This window comes from Falco biarmicus, chromosome 3 (genome assembly GCF_023638135.1).
Source record: "Falco biarmicus isolate bFalBia1 chromosome 3, bFalBia1.pri, whole genome shotgun sequence".
NCBI classification, from domain to species: Eukaryota; Metazoa; Chordata; class Aves; order Falconiformes; family Falconidae; genus Falco; species Falco biarmicus.
Genome location: NC_079290.1, coordinates 103,436,195 through 103,456,202, shown reverse-complemented (window position 1 = coordinate 103,456,202; position 20,008 = coordinate 103,436,195). Strand labels below are relative to the sequence as shown.

Sequence of the window (20,008 nt, the reverse complement as noted above, 5' to 3'; positions counted from 1 at the left end):
CAGTAAATTACTCTTTTCTTCAAAATGCAAGAACTTCATGTGAAAGTATTTCCTTGGATTATACACATTTTTTGTAAAATGCCTGGGGACTTCAAAAGGCTGTACCACTGTGTCAATAAATATGTAGCCTCCTTTAGCAAAATGTTTTATGCTATTGCCAAATTAGAAATACCTAAGTGCAAATGACTCTTGGGATTTGTATGCCTTTCAGGGTGACTGCCCATGGAGTTTTAATGGGTATATTCTTTAGAAATATTAAACAGGAGATGGAGGAACAATGACAGTGTAACAGTCAGTACAGTCACTGACAGATGTTTCTGAGAAAGTTTTTATTTATCTTCCTCTCTGAAAAGTAGCTGAACAAACTCTCCAAATCAGCACTTCAAAGCAAATTGCTATGCTCAGCTGGAATGAAACAAGTCAAAGGTCATACTTGAAAATGCAATCTCTGAATAAAGACACTTAGCAATGTTGATGGTGCATATTCTAATTTGTATTTTTCTGCTAAGAAGTTCAGTATTGTGCAGTGGAAATGGATAGCATTCTTTGGACTGTTTCAGAATATTGCCATTTAATGGGCCTTGGGAATCAGGAGAAAAGGCCTCAGTGAATCGGCAGAACAGGAATGTTTAATGTTTGTAGAGAGGTGTCTCTTCATAAAGAATTCTCATGTAAATTCTCTGCTAATTGATTATTCAGCCAAAAACTGTCCTTGGCATGTGTTAGCTATCGGAATCTTCAGAGGAATATAGTCTGAACTACTCTGCATGTCAGAAAGACTCTGCAAGAAAGGAAAAGTAGGAAACAACAATTTTCATTGCTGCTTCACAAGTGTTCAAGCCATTGCATGTGTGTCGCAGCACTGGGTTTGTGTGATTTTTATTTTTTTTTTCCCCAGGAACAATACTACCCATTTTGTTTCATTAGCCTTACATCTTTATGAACTAACAATCATAAAAATACAATCAAGGATCATAGAATATTTCCGTTTGGAAGGAAGGGCACCTAGTTCAACCTCCTGCTCAAAACAGGGGTACCAGTCAGGTCAGATCATGCTTTTCAGTGCTTTTTCCAGCCTGTTCTTGAAACATCTGAGGATGTAAACTGCAACAGCATTGCTGTACAGCCTGTTCCAGTGCTGGTCTATTTTCACTGGTGAAAACATTTCTCCTTATATGCAGTTAGAACCTCTTGTTTTGGCTTTGTGCCTGTTGTCTCTTGTCCTGCTGCCGAGCACCATGATGAAGACCCTAGCTCCATATCGTTGATGAACCCTCTGTAGGTATTGGTAGGCTGCCAGTAGGTCTCCTGTCAGCCCCTTCTTCTCCATACTGAAGACAATCAGTTTCTTCAGCCTTTCCTCAAAAGGCAATTACTGTGAGGAACTTGCACTTTGTCTTGTAAGCTGCTGAGCTCACTCTAGTTTTTTTATATTTGTCTTGTAATAGCAGACAAAACCAAGCACCATATTCTAGATGTGAACAAGTGCTGGATAAGTGGGGCTAATCACTTCCTAGACCTACTAACATGTAGTTCTGTTGCTTTGCTGCCAGGGGATGCTGCTGGTTCATACCCAGTTTGCTGTTTCGAGCTTGTGCCATTGCATCCCAGGTGCAGGACTTTGTGTTCATCCTGGCTGAGTTTCATGAGGTTCATGTTGGCATATTCCTTCAGCCTGTCCATGTCCCTCTGGATGCAAGTCCTGCCCTTGACCTTATTAACCGATGTGCCTCCAACAGCCACGTTGGCATTATCTGCAAACTTTCTGAGCAAGCACTCTTGCTGCCTCCTCAGGTCATTGGTAAAGGTGTCACACAAAACAGGTCCCAGGATGGACCCATAAGTATGTCCCATTAAACACTGTACTCAGAGTTCAATCATCCAACTATTTTTTTACCCATCTTGTTGCTCTCCTGTCCAGACTGTCATGTCCTGGCTTAGATACAAGGATATCATGGGAGACAGTGTTGAATCCTTGCTAAAATCAAGGTAGATGACATCCACTGTTTTCACCACTAATCCAGTCATTTTGTCACATAAGGTGGTCAGGTTGGTCAGGCATGATTTACCCTTGATAGATCCATGCTGATGGTTCCTAGTTACCTTCTTCTTCTTCAAGTGCCTAGCGATGTGTGCTGAGGGGACTTGCCTCATGGTTTTCCCAGAGATCAAAGTGAGGCTGGCCGGTCTGTGATGATGTGGGTTGTTCTTTTGGCTTTAGAGTAAATGTTCCAAATGAGCTTTGCCATTTTCAAGCTAATTTTTTATTACCCATACACTGATCACAAGAAATATAAAAAGTTCTAAATCCTTTTTAAGGGGATTCTTAAGTATGTTCTGGGTTGCATATTACTCTTTGGTATTCTGTATTTGTTCATGTTTCTTCCTTCAGAGTTAAATATAAAATCCACCAACAGATTTTTACCTTCCAGTAGCATAGTGCCTCATTGTTTAATCTGTGGTCTTTATAGACGTAACACACCCCCCTTTATACACAGTGACACAACTGACCATGGAACAAGGCTTGTCTCAGTAGTGATGGACAAGAAAAGTTGCACATTGTAGCTGGATTTCAGGGAAACTTTTCAATAGGGTAATAGTGCGCTGGAGCAGGTCACCCAAAGAGGGTACCAAACCTCTGTCCTTCGAATTTTCAAGATTTGGTTGAACAAAGTCATGGCTGAGTGGATCCACCTACCTGAGTGATCTGCTTACGTGACCTCGAGAGGTTCCTCCCAACTGAAAGTTCTACCCTGTGCCCATGCAGCCTGTGTGACTCTTGGCTCAGTGACACGGGTTGGGGGCCATTTTCTCTCTGTGTCTTTTCAAGTCCCCTATGGCTGGGCAGAATACCAAAGAAGATGTGTCTTTAGCATAAGAAAATGAATTCCATCATGGAAAAAGTTACAGTGAAGTTGCTTTTTCCCAAGGGAGTGACTCATAAGTCATATTTACACAAGCTTTATCTTGGTGTTGTGCATCTGGTGGCAGAGGTTACATTCAAAAAATTCCATTCTTACATTCTGAACATCACCCTGAACACAAAAGGCAGAGGGAGCCTGGGGAGACATGCTGGGCTCCTACAGAGACCCGGAATGAAGGCTTGTCCTCAACGGTGTGGATCCTTCCGTGACATCCTTTCTGCTTCCTGACAAACTGGGTGGCGTGGTGCCTACCATGTGCCTGGAAAATCACATGTACAGTCTAAGCACTTAGTATTCAGGCTCTGTAGCTCTCTCCCAGAAAATGTGGAATCCATTGTGTTCCCAGTTAAGGAATGCTGAAGAGTGTTGATAGAATGTGTACATAAGAAAAAACAGCATGTAATGAAGCATCAGAGGACGCAGAGTAACTATGGAATGTCTCTTTCTACTACCGGCTCAGAGGCAGTGATTAATATCCCCGTGCTTGCTGCACCCCCTTCAGACCTCTCTCCTGTTACTGAGGGCTTTCTGTAAATTCTGGACCTGTCTGGAGGGAGGAAAATCCTCAGTGTCTGAACTGGGAGGTATGTGCTAGGAACTGTCAAAGCAGCAGCCTAAACTACAAGGAGACGGTTCTAGGTGACAAAGCCTTTCCCTTGTCACCAGAGCACAGAAAATCTGGAGAAAATTTCAGTGAATTTCCCAAGAAGCATTCCTTTCTGGGGCTAAGTTTTGAGATGGGCACAACAGCAGGAGGATAAGCTGAATCTGGTTTTATGCACAAAGGCAGAAACAACCTTTTATAGCTCTGCTTTTAGGCAGTTGTTCCGAGTTCAGTGTCCTGCAGGAGCTCATACCTGGCTGTCCTCTGTTGTGTCCTCCCATTCATTAGGAGCTGCAGGTGGGAAAGCGAAGGGACCTAGTGCTTCCCGGAGCTTCGCTGACTGCTGAGCAGCCGTCCCCGTGCAACTGCTGCTCTGTACATAAATACGCTCTGTAAGGCAGCCCACAGGCAGTGGCATGCTGCTGTATTTCCTGCGGGGCAGGAGAAGATACTGCAGTGCCTGCCCGTAACCTCCTGTCCGCTCGCCCGCTGCTCTGTGCCCAGGGAGCACGTGTGCACCAGCAGGGATACCCACCCTGCCACTCTTGTACGGACACATCCTTTCACCTCCGCTGCTGATGCTGATCACTAACCTTTGAGCGTGGCTATTAGATACTTCTTTATTCCACAGGTGTCTAAACTTTACGTCTTCATGTTTAAACTGATTAGGATTAATTCAAGAGATTTTTTGTGGTTTTTTTTTTCCAATTGCTTCACTAAATTATAATTGTACTTTTTTTCATTATCCTGATGCTTATAATTCTATCAGACAGGTAATCACTATTATGTATCAAGTTTACATTCTGATGAGTGTAGTGTGACATTTAGGTTATTTTTCTACTATCTTTGAGTAAATATCTATTTTTCCTATTGTTTTCTAGTGCATAGAGTTAGGTTTGGGACATATACTAATACTATGTGAGGTTTTTTTTCCATCTTGTAGTTTTTTAAAATTATTTCTCAAAATGAAGCATTTAAATCTTTGTCCTACTGTTGTTTTATTTATCTTCCCAGTGAGAAATAAACATCAGGAATGTTTTATAGACTGTGCAATTGAGCACATTCTGAATTGTGTGAATTATTTTCTACTGTTCATCTGAAGCACTGGTTATTCTGCATCAGAAGAGGGAAGTCACTGCACATTGTATTTAAAGGGAAAAGCTGGCCCTCCTTCCTGAAAGTAGGCAAGACCCAGTCTTATTAAGAATTTTAAAACACAAACCCCTGCAATATCTGACTAGCTTAACACTGTAAATTTACTATGGTTGAGATAAACAGGCTGCATAAAAAAAATTATTGGTTTCTGAAGGTTAATCAGACTATTTCTACATGGAATGTCAAGAACAAGTTATATGGTTATAAGAGAAATAAGAGCAGAGGAAGCATTGTTTTTCCTTTCTCAAGTGGAGTAAATAAAACTGAAATCAAATGGAAGTACTTTTGTCAGCTATAGTGAGGATCAGATCTGGCCTGCTGTGGAAAAAATTTCCTTTCCTGTTCAAATGGAGCCCTAAAGCCTATTTTCAATGTGTTTTTTAATAACAGTAAGTATCTTGAAGCTTTTCCTCATTTATAAGGATACAAAGCCAGAGGAATAAAAATCATGCTAATGGTGCGACCTGTCTTCCTTTTGCTGACAACTCAGGAATGACTTCAGCAAGCCCTGTTATGCCATGTTGCACATCTTAGCCTGATTCAGGGGCAGGATGCTTGGCCCATGAAGTCTGCTCCAAGTTACCATGGCAACATAATAACTTTTAAATTTAATTTATATTGAAAATGGAGGTTTGAATGAAATAATCTCCTCACTGTCCCAAGACAGCACTTCTCCAGGTCTCTAATTCCAGTAGGGAGCAGGCGCTTTACATGCCTACATGCAGCTGGTAGCAGGTTATTGCAATGGCCCCCTCTTGTGCACCCATCGCCAGCGCGGGGAAGGGTGGGTACCAGCCAGCTCGAGGCTTTGAGGTCTACAGCGATAACTTCACATTCATGGCATTTTTCTCCTGCTCTGTGGGTTTTTCAGGTGTACATGACTTGGTTTGGAGGAATGGTGTTCAAAGGTGGTTGTGCTGATTTTTCTCAAGAGCTTGACCAAATGGGTGTGACATCTGCTGATAAGTAGAAATTAGATGCATATTGTAATGAGGAAGAATGAAACAGAAGGTGAAATAAATAAAAAACTTGTAAGTGAAAGAGGGTGTATATATTGGCCATTAATAAATTTCAGGTTTTATTATAGCAATGATAATTAATGTTTCTAAGGGCAGCATAAGAATAAGGACAGATACTGGTGAGATGTAAGTGGGAGAGATCTGGATTTCTGCTTTGCTTCATAAATGTGGTAGCTTTGATTATTATGCTTTGAGGAAGGCAATTGCTGATTCTTGCTTTAAAATGTGTGATAAGCCTTTTCTATAAACATTTCTTTGGGATTTTGGTTTTTTTAGCCTGAAGATACATTGGCTGAGCCAGTGGAAGCACCCCCAACTATATTGTCTTATTTGGAAGAAAATGATTTCTCTGGAAATCACAGATCAGAAGAAACCCCTGAAACAGCTAAACGTAAAGAACAAGGCACTGCCTCTTTTTTTTTTGGGGTGGTGGTGGTGGGGCGGTGGTGTCATCTTCATTCTCTAGGTCTGAGTCTGTTATTTTCCTGTGCACGAAAAGCCACTGTCAAAATATTTTGATTGCTGCCAGAAATGGAAAATCCTATGGTATTGGACATCCTGTTTCTTAGAAAAGAATTGGCACATCAAGCATTTGATCTGTGAGACTGCGGTTTGTTAGGCTGCAGTGTGTTAACAGCAGCAAAGGTAAGTGGTAGCAACCACAGCCACCCTTCCAACATGTCTTCCACTTTTCACTCCATATAGGTGCTTATCTCAATCATTGTTAAACACACAGAGAACAGATTTACCCTTCCATAGTGTGGAAGTTTCAGCCACAAAACTATGGTTTATATTTTCTAACGTAAAAAAAGTATGGATAAAACAAAGTAGCTGACCTGAGGAGCTGCTGCTGTAATACTCTACAAGATGCCAGTAAAGTGCAAGTGTTAGGCAAGGGGAATGAAGGGAGAAAAACTCTCCATTCTGCTCAGTTCAGCAAGAAGCGTGGCATTTCTTGAAATATTCCTCTGCAAACAGTGCTGCTGGCTCTAAAGCCACGCGGCACCTTTAAAAGGAATTTAAGATGAGTATTTAATTTGATAACCTTTGGTTATAGGGAAGCACAGCCTTTCATGTAGAACTGAATACCACCCCTGAATGAACAGCTATATCCTACTGCTGTTCCCTGGAAAGGCTGTGGATCTGCCTGGTGCACCAGTGGGGTGTCTTGGGCACAAGTGTAGGCAGCACAGTGACAGGAGCAGGGCATAATGCACTGGGAGCCCAGTCCTCCACTGGTAAGAAAATGTCAGTGCACCCCTAGAAAAGTAAAGCTAGTTATCTTAACAAGGCCAAAGACAATGTTCCCATTTACATTTTATACATACCTCAAGTATGCTGAAATTGTGTATACCTCTTATTTTTTCTTATGCAGACGAAAAATAGGCAGCCATTAGACTAGAGCTTGAGGCAAAGATGATGGTGCAATAGAGTCTTTGTCCTTTAAATAAACATTTGCTTTATAACTATATTCTCACTTTTTCTCCCTTTTTTTTTTTTCTCCTTTTAACATTTTCAGAGTTATAACATGACTAATATTAATCTCGGGCATGTATTTTGGTCATAATCTAAATAATTTCTTTTTTCATACAACTTGCAGAATCTGTGCTCTGATAAAATACCTCTGGGTGGGTTTTATTTTGCTCTGTCTCTCATTAATAAGTGATTTTTTATTTAGCTTCAGCTGTCATGGAAACTGGACAAGGCAACAGTGAGTCTACCACTGTCACACAGAAAATCTTAAGAGAAGAAGGTGGCTCTGGTGCTAGTGTTTTGCCGGGAGTAAGCAAAGAGGAGGTCTGTACAATGGGTTTATCACATGCCTTATCTTTTTGCCCCAAGAGCAGGAAAAAGTATGAATTTTTGGTGTTTTTCTGAGTTGGTACCTTCATCTATCCCATCTTAGCAGCATGCCAAAACTGAAGTCACTTTTTAAATTCATGAATGTCCTCTCATGGCATCAGACTGAAAGGTGCTGACACTTTGCAGAAGTTTGTATCCATCACCGAGATGGGCTTGAGATTTTTGACTAGCAAAACAAATTTGTTCTTCCAGTTTTGCATTTTTGTGTTTTGCATTTAAGAAAGTGGGAAACAAACAAAATAACCAGGGTAAATCCTCAACATAAAAGCCACGATTTTTATTCCCTAAAAGCAGGCATCTTGGTCTTACAGTAACCACCTTGCAGGTGAAAGTCCTGCTTCCTTCTCAGGTGTGTGGCATACCGACTGGGGTTTTGTTTAAAGATGTATTTAGTGCCCAAGCTTCACCACTGAGGGGGTTTATTTTGTTTCTGGTGTATTTAAATTATTCTTTTTATTATTCTTACTTTCTCTTGACCAAATACTGATGCTCAGCAATCCTTTGGTCTTGCTTGTTGTCCATTTTTACTCTTTGCTATCAGTTTCCTTGTTTCATCTTCTGTAACTTTCCTTTTTAACTAAGCCAGGTGTGTAACCCTCTTTTGTTAGAGTTGTAGATCTCAGGGGAGTTGGCTAAAGCTTTCCTAAACATCTTTTTAACTTTCACAATTTTCTCCCAGACAAACTGTTTGTGAAACTTGTCTTTTTCAAACCTACATTATTGATTTAGACTGCTCAGATTTGTGCAGGTATGAAATTAGACCATGGGAATTTACATCTAGGTAACCAGCTCATTTTTTTCCAGCTCAGTGAGCAATTTGTTTGTACTTGAATGAACGATCTCTAGTACGGACTGCCTTTGTTGAATGGAGGATATTGCTTGTGTGGTGCCTCACAGGCTTCTGACTGTGTTGAACAAAGCAGGGGTTCTAGGAGAGAGGGAAGAAAGGGGGGAAAAGAAAGAGAAATGGGAAAAGTAATGCAGCACTTTTTTTCATGTTTCACATTTTAATTACTCAGGGCCAGGAAGGTCAGGAAGGAGAGGACAAGCCCACAGGATCTCCAGGAAGTCCAGGAGTAGAAGATGTGCAGAAAAAAGATCAAGGAACTCCTGGACGTCCAGGGAAACTTGGGCAGCACAGTCAGCCTGTGAGTATTTTATGTCTTTCGAAAGAATGCATGTATTTTAGAAAGGGTAATGGTCATTCATTGCATGTACATAAAGGGCTGAAACTCCACAGTCTTACACAGTGTCATCAGTTATGCTTGTACAGGGTGGGTTTCTCGCCCCACCAAACCAACCCAGGAGTGTCGTACCTGCTTTGCATGTCCACCAGCTGCTATGCAAGGGCCTGATGAGAGACAATCATCAGAAAGCACAAGGCAAACAACTGATGTGGCAACATACCAACGTTCTTAGAGTGCCAGTTCCCCCCTCTTGGGGCAGCCTTTGCAGTGCTCCGCCGCCCACACCCTGCCTGCTGTCTTGTTTGAAGGCAGCCAAAGCTGCCGGACTGCACAACCTGCACACCTCCTGCGGTGGCTTCTGTGCATCCAGGGATATCCTTCTGAACCATCAGCACAAGATGTATCCACGTAGAGAGAGGTGCAGACCAGATCACATTGTGGCATGGGATTTGTTAGGGGTCTGGTTTGTTACTTGTCACAGCATGACACATCAAGCTGTGGCTAATTGTTTTTTTGTTTTTTCGTTTTCTTCTTCGTGACAATGTTTTATTTACCTTTCCAACCAAGATGTTTTATTTTAGGCCATTCCTGGTAAAAATGGGTTACCCTTATGTACCCTTTGATACATGTTTCGGTTAACTGAAGACTAAAAAACCAACAATTTTTATCAGAGACTCTGCTACATTGAAGCTTAAGCAGCAAAGTGCTTTCACTGTACCCTCTCTCTAGAAGGCAGCTCTGGTGCTGCAGTTGACTTCCTCAGGTTGCCAAGAGTGTAGGACCCAGGTTTCTAAGAGAAACTTTTGATTCCTTGGTTACAAAGAAAAGTAAGAGGCATGGTGTGCTGTAGGCAGCTGTTCAAGAAGCCCAGCTTAGGTGAGGTTGGCTGTTCCGCAGAGAGGAACTTCCAGAAGAGCACATACTCTTTTGTATGACCCAGATGTCTTCCAGGGCAAAACAAAATGCTTCATTGACCTTCATAGACACATGCTGCCACGTTGCCTGCTCCTAACCTCAGCTGCAATTAAATTTCCAGATGTACCTCTCACCCCTCACCTCTTGTGCAGTTATTCCTTCCGCTTCATACTTCCTGCTTTCCTTTCTCTGTGTTCCTCTGGTTTCCCTTCTCTTCTATTATATTTGCTGTTATCTTCCTGTATTTTTCCTTCCTCCCTTCTCCAGATGACTCCTGCCTGTAGCTCAGGTCGTCACAAGCCACTGACAGGTTGCATATGCATCCTCCGTGGTGAAGCATCACCCAGCAGCGTGCATGGTAATGAATGCCAGCTGTCATATTCAATGCATGTCTCAGCTGCTGTTGCGCATCTGTCCTCTGTTGATGCTTTACTACCTGGCTGCTTTGTTTCCTGCCTCATTATCTACTGCCTCCACTTTGTGTGTCTTTCCCCTCTCTGAGACCTTCCCAGCCAGGGGCTGTCGCCCTTACCATGCCAGTTCCTCCCTTCGCGCGCTGCGTGCACCACTGCTGTGAGCTTCTGTCCCTTCCCGTCCCCTGCAACTGAACCCCAATGAAATGGGTACGTCTTAAGATATTAGGAAGCTAATTCAGTAGTCATTCATAGGATGCATTATTCAACTCCTGCATGAATGCTGCCTGCACGCATTGATATGTTCAGAGAAATGTATCTGTTTTTGCAAATATTTGGCCTAAACTCAAGTTAGTGTCATTAGGGTGTTTATGGACAAGAGGTTTACATCTTTAGTATTAACAGAAGTCTAACTACTTTCAAGCAGAACATTTTCAAAGAAAATTCTATGAGACCAAAATAATGGGGAAATGTCATAGAAAATTCTTTTGATGTAATTCAAATGCTTCAAAAGCAATTGTTTTGTCCTTGTAAACAAATCCTTGTAAAAGTGTCCTATTTCCTACCACAGACATTTCATTGTATCTTGTTAAATTAACCATTGTCCTGTATTTTTTATAGATAGTATTTTGTCCAAGTGTACCTGGGTTCTGATCTTGCATATACCTATGCGACTTTACAATTGGATTGATGGGGCTTCACTCAGCAGTAGAATTAGTATGCACTAGATTTGTATTGGCCATGTGTTTGCTGCTTTTCTATAAACTTGATACCAGTTACTCTACAGGAAAAATAATACTAGGAGAAAAAAAGCTTTTAGTCTTACAGACACATTTTTCTCCATAATGAGCTTATATAACCCATCTTTAAAATTAGTACAGCCCTAAAATTTCAGCAGCAGACTCCGTAATCACAGCTGTCTAGGTTCCCAAAATGCCATTAGGGAAACTACAATTTTTTTGCCTTCTGAATTTTTTTCTAGTGTCCTAACTGAATTCATAAATAGCACCACTTCATGATAGCACTCACTTTAAAGCTGGTGGGAGCTCTTTCTAGCCAACAATCAAACCTCTGTAGGAAAAGCCTATGAGTGTTCCGTGTAGATAAGATGAACATATATAGAATAGTTATTTGGGATTAATTTGACTGGCGAATTTTAGAGTGGCAAATGTAGTGAAACGTATGCAGCACGACTCGTTCCTTGTCAGATGTGTGTCCTCAGGAAGCATCCTCCTGGGTAGGAACTGAATATATTCAGGTGGGCCAAGGTAAAAAAGGTTTCAGCAGAAGGCTGGAACAGGCTAACACCAGCGGTAGGATTTGGTGCACTCAGAGCAGCAGTGTGCAGCAGCCTGTTACAAATACATCGTATTGTTCTCTGTTGACTGTCGCTTCTGTATATTAAAGGTAGCTTTCTTCTAAGTGTCCAGTTTCTCATAGTTTGAAAGCTGTTAGGGGAAGAGGCAGAATTCTAGCCCAGAATTTACCTCCTGTGAGCATATTCAGAAATTTTGGAAAAAATGAAGGCATTCTTACTTTTTCGATAAGTAGATGGCTGAGAGACAGAAAATCTGAGGAGGACTTTTCAGGCAGCTGTTACTATTTGTTCTAGTGGAACATTATCATTTTCAAGGCATTTGTCACCAGCGCTGTGGCCCAGCTGGCAGCCTGTGCAGCGCAGGTGCAGCCTGTCCGGCGTGCCCACTGCAGCCAGCACACAGGCTGCACCGCCACGTTGCGGGGTGCGGGCGCGTTGGGTGTGTTGGGTGCTGCGCTGGCTGCCCTCCCACCGCTCCTCCCGCACTGCTAGCCGAGGGCTGTGATCCCACAGGCTTGCAGCAGCTGCTGGCTCTGCAGCCTGTTTAACCTGCATACGATATAGTGTCTAATCAAAAAAATTATTTCCTTTTAGGGTAAAAAAGGACTTCAGGTGTTGCCGGGACCAAAAGGAAGAGCAGGCCTGAAAGGTGAAAAGGTATATGTCCTGTTAATAGCTGACAATCAGTCAGATACCATTTATGCTTGGACACGTGTTGATTTGGTATGCTCCGAGAGAAAAAATGATAATAGTATGGAATCACAGGAAAAATGTAAACATCCTGCTGTTCAGCCATGAAGCTGCATGAAGGGTAGCCGTAACAGATTCATAAGGATCTTTCAAGAATATGAATAAACTTCAGTGGTAGAAACAGTTGGGCTTTCACAGGCGAGCTAGGGAAGATATATCTAACACTTAGTAAAGAAAAGTCAGTTGTTATACACAATTTACTCCACTGGCTAGGTGATTTAACAGAGGCAGTATAGTGGTATCACTCTGATGAAATGAACGTAATTGAAATAAGAGCTAAACCATCTGATGTAACAACTTGTATAATTTCTGAGATGAAGTGAGCTAGAATGGATAAACCTAGCATTGAAGCAGTAACTTTCAGCTAGTAACTCCAAGTGCCAAATTAACAGTTGACAAGATCCCCCCAAGATGTATTTTCTCCGTGCTATATAGTTTGATGTCTCAGTCTCCCCTCGTAAGCCAGAAGCCCCAGTCCTTCAGTTGCTTTTGTGACTTTTATCTGGGCTCGCTCCATATGTCCCCATCTTTCTTGTGCTGGAAACCTAAACATGGGAACAGTAGTTCAGATGAGTGGAGCAGAAGGACAACCTCCCTCAACCTGCTGGCAGCCTGGCAGCTGGTGCATGGTATCACCCACGTGTTTAATGGCTCAGGTACTGAAAGACGTGCCTGTGAACCGCAGTGCCATTAATCTCCCTTGAAAAATACTACGGCAGTTCTGGACACATTTCAACAGTAGCATACTCTTAAGTAATGTGGCATAACTCGTTGTGCTATTAGAGTGCAAGATAGACCAAGCTAAGGTTTCCAAAGCTAGAAAGAGTATCAGGCGCTGACTTACAGCAGTCATATGCCTAAAACTATCCCTACTCTAACGGGTCCCTCAAAATGACTACTGAGTTTGTAAGTGAATGTCACCACTATGACTTATGTGGCATTCAGTACTATAAGCTATCAGGTAAATACTACAACACTCTTCCTGATGGCATTATGAGATGATTTTTCCTTCATTTCTGATTAACCTCCATCATATTTTCATATCATGCCAAAATGGGTAACCAAGTCAGTCACTTTCCAACAGAGACCGATTTTCTACAGCACTTTCCAACCACCTTGGTGCTTCCAAGATAAATCACACAAACTCCACTGAGAATAGTAGTATACAGTTTCTGGGTTTTACTAATAGTAACAATTCTATATGTAATATTAATAATTAATTATACGTATATCTTGGTATAACTCAAAGGCGAGGTATAGTTCAAGGAAAAATATTCTGCAAGGGATGACTTCACTTCTTGACTGATGAACAATAATTGTTAGGAATTAATGTCATGGCAGTTGCCCATTTTGGACAACACTATCCAGAGAACAGCACTTCACTGTATTGTGGGAGGGCAAGCTGGTTTTGCCCCAGAGCTACATGGACACAAGAGTCTGCCAACTCACTATTCCTTTGCATGAGTTGGCTGCACATGGAGGTGAAACATGGACTGTTCTGCTCTTGGAGAGCCATCACTGGGACAGCATATGCAGGAATATCACTTGGTAATGTGTGATACGGCAGTCTCTGAGAAGAAAGGTACCTTCTTGCACAGCCCCACTGGTGGCAGTGATTCATGCTTGCTTTTGAGCTGGCACTGGTCTCAGGCACTTTGTCAACTATAGCCCCTCTAGCAAAGGCTCACTTTCCCCTATAGTATTTGTCAATCACACAGTGAAAAAACTGAAAAAATGGCCTAAACATCATTTGACAATTGGCTTCCCAAGTGTCCTGCAAGTCTGCTTTGGTCATTCTTGTGACCAGCGTTATTTCTAGGATGCTTGGTACTGACATAAATAATTCATGTTAGTAAACCATAAAATCAGTCAGTCTGCTTTTAATGAAAACAAAGCAAATGGAAAAGATTTCAAGATTATGGGTGTTTACATTTCTTCTGTTTATGAGCAAAGTGCAAATAAGCAAAAGAAGCTTTCTGCTGCAGCTGCAGCTGTTGTTAGGTTGCCATTTGATCACCAGCCACGTCTGCTACATCTGTACCACCAAATGAAACCGGCCCAGCAACCAACTGACTTGCTGACAGGTCAGGCTTGCAAGCACGCTCCCAGACAATGTTTTGGCCCGTGTCAAATAGACCTCTCAGATGGTGGCTCAGCATCATTCAGGGCTGGCATCGACTGATAACTCTTCCCAGTACGCTGCAAGATGGGACTGTGCAGAGGCTGACCCTGTTCATTTGACGTGCTAGCCCAGCAGGCTTTTTACTTTCAAATACTCATCATGCTGATGGTTGCAGTATTATTCTCATGCTATTTCAAGAAAATTGCACAAGACCCCTATACTAAAAAAAATTAGCTTTGAACATGTATGTCTAAAAGGCCCGGAGCCAAGAACCTAAGAACTGTGAACACAGCCAGCCTGTTCTGCCTGACCTCAGAGCCAGGGAATGGTCCTCAGCTTATTTTATTGATTAGGCACCAGAAGACGATCATTTTGGCAGCAGGAGGAGCAGCTTAGCCATAGTGAGCAGAGGCTATATCTGGAAGCAAAAGACTCCTGTAGTCTATTCCTGATTACTTACACGGCTACTTTAGTGAAGGCTCAAGCTTTGTTTTCCATTTTAAAAATAATATTTTCAAGGGACACTTCAAAGAAGCATTGTGAAGATAAGTTAGAGAGCAGCTGCTAAAAATCCTGACAATATGTTCAGAAGCACTAAAGAATGCTGACAGCTTCATATGCACAACTTTTTCTTGGCGAGACTTTAACCAGACCCAATTCCTGCAGCAGAAAGCAGGGCAAACAAGAAGACATTGCTCTGATCCTCTTTTACACATGTGAATAATTTTTAAAGTATTAGTGGTACAGAAAATTATTTCATTAGCCCAATCAGCGTGATTTCCTAGGACCTGTTGTGTTGGTAGAGTGAGCAAAACTTAAAGGTTTGATCTGTGCACACACACAAAAAATCCGAACCAGTTATGCTCTGTAAAGGCAGACAGCACTTTTTCAGCATAGTATTTAAACTTGAGGAACAGTAGCAAGATCCACCTGTTATGGTTCATTTCATTGAAAATGGAAAGCTGGGAATGCATGGGGTGCTGCATGTCAGTGGCGGGTGGGGAGGTGGCCGTCACTTGTTCACTGTGGTCCTTGCAGCACAGAGATACAGCCATGAGATGCTCTTCGGGAATGGATGCAGTTAGGCTTCCTAGAAATGACTGTGACCCAAACGTGAGAGCTGGGGTTACTTCCTTGCAGTACACTCACAGTGGAAGAAACTGCATGAAAACAAGCACAAACCACTGACAGGAGCTAAAGTAATAATCACTGGAAAAAAACCCAAAGGGTATGTTAAGATGAATGAAAAGTATCTGTAAATGAGCATGCTGGCAGACAGTGAAAATAGCCCCAGATTAAACAAACACATTCTCTGTGAATATGACTGAAGTATCACTATAGGAACCATCTGACAAAGCCACAGGGAACAAAGAAACGAATGCATACATTTATCTAATGAATTCTCAAGCATAAAGAGCAAGTGACCAAGAGGCAGGTATAATTCAGTGTTTCCTGCTGTGTGACTGAATATATGAATTTAGAGGAGATAATGACAACGCTGATAAGCCCAGAAAACGATCCGGCAGGCGGGAGGGTGCAGCACAGACCAGCAGAGGCTGGCGACGGGGCAGCGGTGTCCCTGTGACTTGTCCCCTGCAAGCAGGCGGGTGCAAGCGCCCTGGCCCCTGGCCGCCGGCGCAGGTGGGAAGGAGCTCGCAGCCGGCGGCCCTGCGGTGCCCGGGCGGGTGGGCAGCGGGCTGCGCCCACGGGAGCGCTGGGCAGGGGAGGCTGAGCTCCTCTCTCCCGATGGTGAGGGAAGCGCTGGGATATGAGCAGTGACACTGCTTTTGCTTCCCCTCTAAACGTACATCTGTCCTGAAACCAGGATCACCACGTAGGAAGAATGTTCAAAACGCACACTGAGGCACTGACCAAGCCGTGGGCTGCGGCTACGGCGTGCCAAAGGCAAGGCATGTGAGACAGCCAGGGAGAGAGAGGGGGACACGGTATTTTCTCCTGGCATTCCCTCTGTCAGATGTATCGGGTAAAATGTAAGTGGGCTCAATCATTTTTAGAGGTATACAAGACTTCAAAAAAAAAAAAAAAAGAAATTAAATGAGTGCCAATCATTTGATGAAAACAACATGCGTACTAAGCAATCACAGTGTTTTGGTCTGCTGGTTATGTATGATCCTATTGGCCACATTTTAGGGGATGCAGAGGCACATCCTTCTCCCAAAACAGTTCAAAACACAAAGACCAAATCCCATGTAGTGAATTCTCCAGAAAAAGGGACATAATAGTTGAAAATTAAAAGATTCATGATAAAGACTTCCAGTGTAGATTTAAAAAGTTGAGGCAGAACCTCTGCTGTTGACTTTAGTGAAAAATGCTGGAATCGAGCAGAAAATTTAATAAAAATCGTAAACTGCTTAAGCAGAAGCACTTAAAACTAACCTCAGCAAAATGTCAGAGATGATGTAATAAAGCCAAAGAAGAAGAGATGGTAGTAATTATGAGAGAAAATGACACATTTCTGAAGAGGCCCTTTCATTGTGTTGGCAGTAGATAAAGGTCAGTACAGAGAAAAATAATCATGACATGGTATTGGGAAAAGCATTACAGATTGCAGCAATAAAACGAAGAAGTTCACTTGTTGAGTACCATGGTGTGAACCCACTTTCTACATATTTATTTAGGGGGGGAGTGGGGCATATAATGTACCCTAAAAATGCAAGTTCCACTGTAAAACGTTATTCTGATAAGAAATATACACTAACACTGTTAATGCTGCTTGTACATTTGCAAATTCATTGCAGAAGTCGGAAAGGAAAAAGTCCTTTCTTCCTTTGCCAACGCAAAGATCATGTTTCTTGGGAGCTTGTCTCAGGAACGAACAAAGCTCAGCTCTGCTCCTAGCATCTAAGCAGGCATGTTGGTGGTGGCTTGTGATGAGAAATCCACATGGATTGTAGCTAGTGCTGAAAAACTCTGCTCTGCATTGCTATGATTAAATGCTTGCTGATTTATACTTGTCCCTGTTTTAGGGTGATCCTGGTGAGGGGTTGCCAGGACCCCCTGGACTCCCAGGACCCGCAGGACCACCCGCTCCTTCTGGAGGATTAGTGAGTGAGGTTTTCTGTCACTGAGCTGGGCTTGCCATCAAGGAGCTCAGAACTGAACAGGAGGTTTTCTCTGGGAAAGTAGCCTGACTGCCACAGACATAACCATGTTCTCTAAAACACACATGCAGAAATGCAAATAAATGTCTGGCTAAAGGGTGTGAGTACTGTAATCTACACAAACATCCAGTATTCACCTTTTAAAAAGCCAGTCGATGTGTGTGCTCTCCCCTGCAAAAGCAATAATATGTAGGAGAAAAAGACAAAATTTCCTCAAAAAGGCATTATAAACCTGAATTATTCATTTCTTCCTGCTACTGAACACAGAAATGGTTTGGCAGTCACTTACGTTTGCTGTCATTAAGTACTACAACGTAGAGCAGCGTGGTGACAGTGTTCGTATCTTGAACGCTGAGTGTTCAGGGAGTGGTAAAGAGTATGTTTCAGATTCATCTCTCTCCTGTACTGGGACCTTTCCCAGCATTGCCATGAGGGTGCATGTGTATGCAGCTGAAGGATGACTCTGGCCTGAATTTTCAATTTGTGGTGTGGGAGTGACTTTACATGCAGACACGGCGCGCCACTGACACCAGTGCAAGTGCTGTGGTGGACTTTTAAACAAAACTACCTGTCACCCTGAGTATTTTGAGTATGTAACAAGGTAGTTTGCAACATATTCCAGTGGCCGAAATGGGTTATATGCTCCCCTGATCTCGGGTCTGCTAAATCATACCAGTCTGTTTCTGTGGCATAAACCCAGAGCGCAGAAAGGGCTGTGCTCTTCGGCCACGCCGGTGCCGACCAGCAAGGCAGCTCCGGACCGCTGGGGCAAGCTGCTCCACTCCCACAGCTTTTCTCACCCAGGGGCTGCTTCTCTAAACACATTGTAGAAAATGCTTTAGTATCTTAATTTCCCTTTCTAAAATGACTCTTTGGATTCCAGTTGTAGGGATCTCAGAATCTGGCTTTTGAACTAAGGGGCACATTCTAGGAAATAATGGCTACTTGTTAGGTATGCATTTTAGGATATTCTTCATGTTGACGGGTATCTTTCCAAAGTTAAAATTTGTCTGAGATATTGCTTCATTTTCGGTTCACTGAAACAGTCACATAGCGTGTGTCCTGCAGGACTGTTATCACTGTACTCATAGAGCATCTGCAGGTAAATACAGAGCTGACTGTCTACAAAATAAGATGGTGTTGAACATCAGAAACATGACTGAAATGTTTTTTGTTGTATTATAATTTATTTTACCAGTGACAGTCTGCTGCAAGGATATTGACTATAAGTGTGTTTGCAGTAATTGGCAAGTTATGTTTTCATTTGTCATCTTTAGAAGCAATACTTTAAAACATGATTCCTCTAATTTCAGAATAGACTGGAACCTGAAGAATCGGGTTCTGGAGACATTGACAGAGAGACTGAGACTTTAAGAGTAAGTATATTTTGATGTTTATCTCTCATTAGCATAAGAAAGAGCTTTACTTTACTCATCCAGATTGTAGAAGGTGCATTTCACAATGCAACCTGTGTACATGCTTAATTCACAGCATCCAGAAATGCTTTGTAGAGTTTCATGTCAAGATCTGAAAAGGCCTAAGTGTATGTGATCAGGGAATAAGTGTGACAAAGAAAGAGGACAGCAAAGAAATAATGGCAAGAGGACTTTTTAAAATGAGAAAAATGCTGTTAACCTGATTCCGAGGAGACAGCAAAGAGGAGAGAGATGGGAATGATGCTGTTCTATGCTTCTTTAATTTGGAGTACATGTTCTGAAAAATAAGTATATCTGTATGAAATACTTTACACTGCAGCTCCCACTGTTGGGCCATTTTGGTGGTCATTTGAACTTCTGTGTATCCTTGCCTTTGTGAAGCATTGTAACACCGTCACGTCAAGGCTGGCTGGCAGGGAGAGGTGCTTTGGATTAGTGGAGGTTAAAAGATTTTGATGCATGTGCTCCTGAGTGAGGTTCTCTGGGCTGTGTGACATGAGACCAGACTTTCGTTGTTGGAAGGAACATTCATGCCAGGTAAACCTGAGCCTTGGGCTGTTAACACATCCTTGGCCACCGGTTAAACTGGGACAGTCAAAGCAGTCGCTGCCTTAGATGTTGACCTCATCCTTTTCCTGGAGGTGTCTCTCAGCTTCAGAAGACCTTAAGTGGCTAGACAATCTAGAAAACTAGTTCATTTTGTAGACATAATGATTAGGAAGGTCAGCATCAGTTTCAGTTCATGCCAGAGGCTGTGGTAGCCGTGCTGTGGGATGCAGCTGATTCCTGAGCTTTCGGCTGTGCTGGGGCTCAGCGGGCTCGGTAAACAGTGCTTCAAGTGGGACAGTAAGCACTGGTTTCACTTTTTTGCTTACTCTGCCACACTTAGCATTAGGTATCAACGGCCTCAAGTGAGCTTTGTTTTAAGGACTGAATCAGTGTGTTGCTCTCATGCTTTCCCTTCACAGAATTGACATATTTTGAGAGACAGTACTCAGACGAGCACAGCTCTGCATTAAACATGGGACACCTGGCTTGGTTTTCTTACTCCGCTTCTGAGTTGCTGAGTGGCAGATGAAACATTTGGCATGGTTTTTTTTCTACCTTTTCATTGCTGGACTCTTCTTTTCAGGGGAGAGGCTATCTTTCCTATACATGCTGACAGAACGGTGTGCCTTTT

General features: G+C 42.5%; 1 protein-coding gene across 5 annotated transcripts in view; it reads left to right on the top strand.

Annotated features, from left to right (window-relative positions):
- The window catches only part of LOC130146301 (collagen alpha-1(XV) chain-like), a 129,506-nt gene that overhangs the window by 37,670 nt on the left and 71,828 nt on the right, over positions 1–20,008 (top strand). For 3 of the 5 annotated variants that reach the window (XM_056332323.1, XM_056332324.1, XM_056332321.1), the window contains exons 6-11: positions 5,979–6,105; positions 7,381–7,499; positions 8,585–8,713; positions 11,993–12,055; positions 17,258–17,335; positions 18,706–18,768. In XM_056332323.1, the coding sequence (XP_056188298.1) occupies positions 5,979–6,105; positions 7,381–7,499; positions 8,585–8,713; positions 11,993–12,055; positions 17,258–17,335; positions 18,706–18,768 (579 nt within the window). The remainder of the gene's footprint in view (positions 1–5,978; positions 6,106–7,380; positions 7,500–8,584; positions 8,714–11,992; positions 12,056–17,257; positions 17,336–18,705; positions 18,769–20,008) is intronic. The other 2 variants (XM_056332326.1, XM_056332325.1) reach the window with 1 other exon arrangement.